The 9,160-nt window shown below is 33.0% G+C and overlaps 1 protein-coding gene across 1 annotated transcript in view; it reads right to left on the bottom strand.

Moving 5' to 3' along the window:
• Positions 1-303: 303 nt before the first annotated feature.
• LOC127854698 (uncharacterized) overlaps positions 304-9,160 on the bottom strand; it is a 45,880-nt gene continuing 37,023 nt past the window's right edge. The window contains exons 9-10 of the mRNA XM_052389757.1: positions 3,625-3,656; positions 304-404 (exon numbers count right to left, since the gene is read on the bottom strand). Of these exons, the coding sequence (XP_052245717.1) occupies positions 304-404; positions 3,625-3,656 (133 nt within the window). The remainder of the gene's footprint in view (positions 405-3,624; positions 3,657-9,160) is intronic.

The raw sequence follows: 9,160 nt of genomic DNA, 5'->3' as shown, positions 1-9,160 counted from the left end.
GCCTTTAAGCGAGTGTGGCACCAGGGTCTATGGATAGTGTCACATTTCTACGTCATCCATCCATAGCTAAACGGTCTGATGGAGAACCTGTGCAAGAGAACGAAATAAGAGTCGGAAGAGATGTGACATATTTGTTTCAACAAGCAATCAGTGTACGACATGGCTACATCTTTTCACTCTTCAAAATCTATATGGAGCTCATCGTGCGGGAGGCGCTCGAAAAACTTGGCGACAAGTGAACCTGTGTGAATGGCAAAGCGATTTACAACCTACATGTTGCTGACGAAATCGGCCTCATGGCAGTCATACACAGCCCCTCCTGGATCGACTGAATGGCGTCATCCCAATGTACGCGCAAAAGATAAGTAACACCAAGACCGCGTGCATGCTACTGAGTTCGAAATCTGAAATAAAGAAGAGAGTTAAAGAGGAAAGAATCTACAACATACGGACAGCTTCAAGTATCACGGATTGACCGTGAATGACATAAATGAGCTTGTCCGGGCCATAACTATGTCGTTCATTGTGAGATTTTAAAATCATTAGGCACATTTGTTCACCATCATTGGGCGGTGTGTCATGCGAAAGAATTACGTCGATATATGCAAAATGAAGGTCACACTTAGAGTTCAAATGTAAAAAATGGCCATAAATGATCTAGTCCGGGCCATAACTATGTCATTCATTGTGAGATTTTAAAATTACTCGGTACATTTGTTGACAATCATTGGACGGTGTGTCATGCAGAAGAATTACGTCGATATCTCCAAGGTCAAGATGACACATGGAGTTCAAAAGTAAAAAATGGCTATAAATGAGCTTGTCCGGGCCATAACTATATCATTCATTGTGAGACTTTAACATGACTCTGTACATTAATTTTGTTCACAGTCATTGGATGGCGTGTCGTGCGAAAGAATTCAAGAGTTCAAAGGTCAAAATGGTCATAAATGATAATGGCATAATAATTCTTAAAAATCGCCATAAATTAGCTTCTCTTGTTTTGTGAAGAAAGCATGCAAAATATTATGTGTCAATGCAGCATGTGGTGGTATACGTCACGTCTGTGACAAAGCTCTAGTTTTCTATGTATTTAAAAGGTATTTAGGAACATTATATTCTTAATAAGTTTCAAGAAGTTAATCTTGGTATGTTAAAAGTGTTTTATTGTTATATGCTGATGATATTGTAATATTTCCGGAATTGGAAGCTGGACTGAAAAACGGATTTGATTTATTAGAACAGAATTGTACTAAATGGAAACTTCGTGTTAATCTAGATAAAACAAAATACTGATTTTCAAAAAGGTGGAAATACTAGACGAAATTAAATATTTTATTACAAAGAAAACACTGTAGAAATTGTGAAAAGTTTTACACACCTAGATTTGCTATTACCACTTGGGGTTATTTTTCATAAACATATGATGCACTCTCAGGACAGGTTCTTAAAGGGCCTGTCAACAACGACGAGGAAGAAAAGAAAAGTTGTAAAATACCGTGTTTTTTACAATTTTTAGTTTATATTTATTTAAATATCACAACTGGTATATTACAATACTTTAAAAAAGATGTTAAGTTTTCATATTTTCAGTATATTCGGTAATAATTTTTACTGGGTTTGTCTACCAGGTTACTACCAGTTAACTTTAATAAATAACGCCAGTAGATAGATCATCAACGTCACTTGGTAAACCCCGGAATGCAAATTGTGCATGCGACGTGAATTGTATATATTTTATATATAAAATGATCAATCTACTTGTGTGAATATCGTTATATCACCTATTTTCGCGATGTACTTTCGATTTCACATCGCGAAATTTTATTACCGAATATACTGAAAATATGAACTTTTTTCAAGTACTGTAATATACCAGTCGTGAAATTTTAATCAATATAAACTAATAATTGTAAACAAAAACGGTATTTTAGAACTTTTCTTTTTTCGTCATGCATGGTTGACAGTCCCTTTAAAGCAATTAACAAGCTGAAATCAAAATTTAGTTTAATACCCAGATATATCAGTTAATCATAGACATGAGCTTTTTAATAAACTTATTGAACATATTGTTAGCTTTGGTTGCTAAGCATTGGGGTTAAATAATAATGTTCAGATTGAACGAATGCATATACGGTACTATAAACAAGTGTTGAGTGTGAGGTTGCAAAGACAATATAATTTCGTTTACGAAAAACTGGGACAAGTGCCGTTAATAAATAATCGATCGTTTGTGTTTTAAAGTACTAGTTTAAATATTACTGATAATGTCAAGTACATACCATTCGTTAAATGATCATGATATACACTCAGAAAAGTATGTGGTTAAATCTCATAAACAATTGTTAGCCCGATTAAGATTTATTGAAGTATGTTTTGTTCAAGAATTTAAGATATTAATATATTTTTATCCATTTTTAAAGAAGGAAAATCTTATTTGTTTGTGAAAACCTGGTAAAGTGTACTGCAAAACACTACAAGGGGTACAAGTTATAGCATTTACAGTCGCTTGAAGTTCCAAACATATTAACATGTAGTAAATGTATCAAAATTTAGAGTAACTGCCTAACGATTTGAAGTGGGAGTAGGGAGATGGCAAGCCGGAAAAGGTATCGTTTCAAAACAAAAGATGCAAACACTGTACAATTCTTGAAAAAAACGAATTTTATTTTTTAATTGAATGTCCTATGTTTAATTCATTAAAGGTAAGCAGTATATACGTTTCAAGAAGATGCTCTTGGTTTGTTAAAAGTGTTGTGTTGTTAGATGATGATCATATTGTAATATTTGTGGAATTGGAAGCTGGACTGAAAAACGGATTAGATATATTAGAACAGTATTGTACTAAATGGAAACTATGTGTTAATCATAATAAAACAAAACTATTGATTTTCAAAAAAGGTGGACAGGATAGACGAAATTAAATATTTTATTACAAAGGAAACATTGTAGATGTTGTAAATAGTTTTACATACCTAGGTATATTTTTACCACTAGGGGTTCTTTTTCATGAACATATTATGCACTCTCAGGAAAGGTTCTTAAAGCAATAAACAAGCTGAAATCTAAATTTAGTTTAATACCCAGATATATCAGTTAATCATAGACACGAGCTTTTTAATAAACGTATTGAACATAATCTTAGCTTTGGTTGCGAAGCATTGGGGTTAAATAATAATGTTCAGATTGAACGAATGCATATACGGTACTATAAACAAGTGTCGAGTGTGAAGTTGCAAACACAATATAATTTCGTTTTACAGAGAACTGGGACAAGTGCCGTTAATAAATAATCGATCGTTTGTGTTTTAAAGTACTAGTTTTATTATTACTGATGATGTCAGGTACACACCATTCGTTAAATGATCATTATATACACTCAAAAAAGTATTTGGTTAAATCACTTAAACATTCCTCAACCCGATAATGATTCAGTGAAGAATTTGAAATATTGATATATTTTTATCCATGGTTAAAGAATAAAAATCTGACTTGTTTGTAAAAATCTGGCCTAGTGAACTGTAAAACACTACAAGAGGTAGAAGTAATAGCATTTACAGTCGCTTGAAGTTCGAAACATATTTAAATGCAGTAAATGTATCAAACTTTAGAGTATCTGCCTACCGACTTGAAGGGGCAGCAGGGAGAAAGCAAGCCTGAAAAGATATCGTTTCAAAACATAAGATGCAAACACTGTTATGTTCTTGAGGACGAATGTTATTCTTTACTTGAATGTCCTATGTTTTATTTATTTAGGTACGCAGTATATAAATTAATATCATTGGCCGAAGACAAACATGATAAGGGTTATTGACCTATTTCAGACCGACAATTAAAAAAAGTGTACGAAATCTTTCTATTTGTATTTTTAATGATTTCAAATTGAGAACCGACTTACATGTATAATATAAATAGTTAAACATTATGCACGTTATTGACCATCTGTGAATATACGGTGTTTAAATAGGTGTGTACTAATGGGCTTAAAGCCTTATGTGTGGTGAAATAAACTCTCTTTACTGTTTAATGACCTCGACGACGTATATACATTTTAATACATTCAGTAGTTACTAGAGTATGTAAAACTAAGCAGGAAATTAAGTACAATAAAAAGGCAAAGGACTTACTAACTTGTCCAAATTATCAGCATTTGCCAGTGACTTTATTTTGACACGTAATGCACATGTGCCGTTTTAAATGAGCAGCAGCTGTAGTAAAAATACGCACTTGTTTTACGATCAGATTTATCAGAACAAAGGGGTATAATTGTGCTTACATTTTTTGTTTTCAGTGGTATGACCCTTGGTCAGGAACTATATATAAACACCCAGAAGACATTCATCTTGTTTTCAATGATTATCTTTAAGATATGTGGAAAGTCACATGCAAACATTAAATTTGCTTTTCAAGTGCAAAAAACATGGAAATATTGCTTCTAAAATGCAGATACGAATAGTCAGTGACCTCACTTAATGATCCTTAATCCATTTTTGCCTAGCGTCTACAAAAAAAGGCCTATGCAAACAGCGTAGACCTAGGTGAGACGCCACATAGTTCGGAGTCTTATCAGGGTCTACGCTGTTTGCGTAAAGGAATTTCTGTGAGAAATATTCTAAAAATGGAAATAAATTGTATTGTCGCGTTCTAAATTTAGTTTAATACCCAGATATATCAGTTAATCATAGACACGAGCTTTTTAATAAACGTATTGAACATAATCTTAGCTTTGGTTGCGAAGCATTGGGGTTAAATAATAATGTTCAGATTGAACGAATGCATATACGGTACTATAAACAAGTGTCGAGTGTGAAGTTGCAAACACAATATAATTTCGTTTTACAGAGAACTGGGACAAGTGCCGTTAATAAATAATCGATCGTTTGTGTTTTAAAGTACTAGTTTTATTATTACTGATGATGTCAGGTACACACCATTCGTTAAATGATCATTATATACACTCAAAAAAGTATTTGGTTAAATCACTTAAACATTCCTCAACCCGATAATGATTCAGTGAAGAATTTGAAATATTGATATATTTTTATCCATGGTTAAAGAATAAAAATCTGACTTGTTTGTAAAAATCTGGCCTAGTGAACTGTAAAACACTACAAGAGGTAGAAGTAATAGCATTTACAGTCGCTTGAAGTTCGAAACATATTTAAATGCAGTAAATGTATCAAACTTTAGAGTATCTGCCTACCGACTTGAAGGGGCAGCAGGGAGAAAGCAAGCCTGAAAAGATATCGTTTCAAAACATAAGATGCAAACACTGTTATGTTCTTGAGGACGAATGTTATTCTTTACTTGAATGTCCTATGTTTTATTTATTTAGGTACGCAGTATATAAATTAATATCATTGGCCGAAGACAAACATGATAAGGGTTATTGACCTATTTCAGACCGACAATTAAAAAAAGTGTACGAAATCTTTCTATTTGTATTTTTAATGATTTCAAATTGAGAACTGACTTACATGTATAATATAAATAGTTAAACATTATGCACGTTATTGACCATCTGTGAATATACTGTGTTTAAATAGGTGTGTACTAATGGGCTTAAAGCCTTATGTGTGGTGAAATAAACTCTCTTTACTGTTTAATGACCTCGACGACGTATATACATTTTAATACATTCAGTAGTTACTAGAGTATGTAAAACTAAGCAGGAAATTAAGTACAATAAAAAGGCAAAGGACTTACTAACTTGTCCAAATTATCAGCATTTGCCAGTGACTTTATTTTGACACGTAATGCACATGTGCCGTTTTAAATGAGCAGCAGCTGTAGTAAAAATACGCACTTGTTTTACGATCAGATTTATCAGAACAAAGGGGTATAATTGTGCTTACATTTTTTGTTTTCAGTGGTATGACCCTTGGTCAGGAACTATATATAAACACCCAGAAGACATTCATCTTGTTTTCAATGATTATCTTTAAGATATGTGGAAAGTCACATGCAAACATTAAATTTGCTTTTCAAGTGCAAAAAACATGGAAATACTGCTTCTAAAATGCAGATACGAATAGTCAGTGACCTCACTTAATGATCCTTAATCCATTTTTGCCTAGCGTCTACAAAAAAAGGCCTATGCAAACAGCGTAGACCTAGGTGAGACGCCGCATAGTTCGGAGTCTTATCAGGGTCTACGCTGTTTGCGTAAAGGAATTTCTGTGAGAAATATTATAAAAATGGAAATAAATATACCTGACATCTCTAATTTTGGAAATTAATTGATCCAATTTAGAAGGATGGGAGAGTCCACTAGGCATAAATTGGTTAAGATCTGCGGGAAGTTTCAATCAACAGCGACTAAATTGTATGAAAGGTACGCGTATGAATTGTACGCGAAGAACGCGACAATACGTAAAAACTCAGCAGCGCCACTCGCTTTTTTGTTTGTTTTTCGACGTCATCAAGAGTTAAAGAAAAGTTACATACCGCTATTCAATTTATTCATTTTTTACTGCCCAATCAAAAACGACATCACAAGTAAAAACGAAAAGGTTATAGTAAGTGTTATCTCATGTTCATTTTATATGTTGTTAAGCCAAAAACGTTAAAATAATAGGAATTTTAGTGGTTTTAACGCCATTTTTTATAGATGGAAACGGAAAACGACATTATACGAGTTCATTTCCGTGTTTTTATAATTTTAAATCCGATTACAAAGACTAAACGAAGGACATAAATAAAGTAACTAGTAATACAAATGACCAGCAATATATTATTTGGGCGTTATTGAAAAATAGTACTTTTCTACCATAATTTGTTTTCAATGAACCGACGATAACGATTGAAGAGTCGCAACAATGCACATTTACAGCAGCCTTATAAGTATGATTTTTCCAAACACTACAACGACAATGGAATAAATAGTGTATGCTTGTTTTATTATTGCGGAAATTTTGGATCCCACCTTGGATGTAAGTGTTTTGTCTAACTATTGTCATGCGATGCACTATTAACAACATACATTATTGTTAACTACATAACTACTTTGCAAAAAATAGCAATAAACACGCAACTGCTAAACAGTTTTTGATTTTTCTGCAACACAGTTTAGTTGTTAATGGTAATATCAAAGTGGCACAAAATAAAGTCGATTTTCTTTATACATTTTTTTACGAAACAAACATCAGGCGTAAAAGGAAACCAAAACTGAATCAACTCCAATAGTTAGTAAATGTTAATGAAATGTTGTCTAATCAACTGGAAAATATCGCAGTCATTGTTTCATTCACTAACAACAAACGGAGGCGAGGTTTCGAGCACCTGTTACATATACCATGCTCGATAAGATATCACACTTGTGCAATGCATATAAGCAAACGAAGACCAGTTACAAGACTAAATACAAACAAATGGTCTGCATTTACCCTACATGTATACAGTTTATTGCAGCCGATAAAAATGTATTTACGAGCAATCTTAATAAATGACATAAAACATGAATGGAAAAACATGTATGTGTTTATTTATAAGAAATCACATTTTAATGTCAGCACTTCTCTCGCGCTACGTCGAATATTACATCAGTTAATTTGCCGATTTAAGAGACCTTTTCACAAATTTTGGCACGCATTGAACTTTGTCATTTAAATGCTTTATATTGATAAATGTAAACATTTTATCTAAAAAGCTCAAGTAAAAAAAAACAAGAATACAATTAAAGAAAGAAAAAAGTAACCCTCAACTGACCCCTGGAGTAAAAGTCTAATGCTTAGACCACGCGGCAATCCGTGCTCATACAATGGGTGATGTATTTGATACGTTATATAAGCAATCCTCGTAGTGTCACAAAATATAACGACAACAACAGAAATTTCCAAATTGTTCAATCGTTTCGCGTTGCAACGCTTTATTATTTTTTAGGTTTTTTAATCGTCCAAGGATGCAAATAATGGATATTTTAGAGCATAGTGAATGTTCAGTATTATTGTTATCTCACAAATATCATAACTACAATGCAAACTTGCGAATCTGAACTATTGTTTTTTTGTTGTTTTTTTGTCAATTTGCCAAAACGTGCAAATTTCCCCTTAAAATTATTTTGTAGTGATGAGGCACAACAAAAATGTTTATATATAATGAGAAGACTAAGTTTAAATCAAACATGAGTCCAAAAATGACTCCCTCGAGCTTAAATCCAAGAAAAACCTTGTTCCTCTTCTAGAAGCCTCATTTATAACTCAATATTGATGGAGTTATAAAGAACGTCAATTTAAACAATCCATGACCAACGTCGCATTAATCGAGTCCTTTGGCAATGTTCGGCAACAACAATAATTTTACACACGCGCAAATATGCGTGTAAAGCAATTTGCCTATATAATCTTAGTATGGTGTATTAGATATAAATAGAAAAACGAATACCCATATTTAAATACCTGTATGTGTGTCGCAAGAGGTTAATCCCGTCTGTAGTTCGACCGCCTCGATGTATCCATATTAAGGGCAGTTGTTCTGACACAATGATTGCGCTTTGAACAGCGAAGATGTACCCAATAAAACAAATGCATATACAAGAACATTTTTATATTTTATCAGTACATTACACAATACGAAAGATAGTGTTTAATTTGATACACGAGCATATTTGTATGTCAATCTTGACTATATGACAATTACTAGCATAGCTAAATACGTTTGCAGATAAATACACGAACATTTTATAGTATGGAATCACGTTTATGATTTATTATGCAACTTTTGTAGCAGTGCACTATCTTAATAAAACAACTTGTAACATTCGACGGATTTCAGTAGGTTGTCGTGATACAATAAAATGTTTGTTATCTTAGCATGAAATGCAAAACAGCTTGCCAAAAAGGATCGGCACATCCAACCGGTTATTATTACCTCATTAATGAATGCTTACCAGAAGCGTATTACGATTCTAACAGGATTTAATATTAAATATGTCTACATGTGTCATGCATTCGTTTCTTTTCGTTGATTAATCGTAACAGTTAAAATGGTAAGGTATTTATTCATCATTTAACCGAAAATATAAATATAAAAATTAAATATAAAGTGTATACTACACTTGAGGTTAAACTGGGATACATAGTGGTTGTCTATTTCCCTCCCTCTCTAAGTCCCTCCCTCCCTCCCTCTCTTTATCTCTCTCTCTCTCTCTCTCTCTCTCTCT

The sequence above is a fragment of the Dreissena polymorpha genome, chromosome 13 (assembly GCF_020536995.1).
Source record: "Dreissena polymorpha isolate Duluth1 chromosome 13, UMN_Dpol_1.0, whole genome shotgun sequence".
Classification (NCBI taxonomy): domain Eukaryota; kingdom Metazoa; phylum Mollusca; class Bivalvia; order Myida; family Dreissenidae; genus Dreissena; species Dreissena polymorpha.
This window is presented reverse-complemented; position numbering and strand designations above follow the sequence as displayed.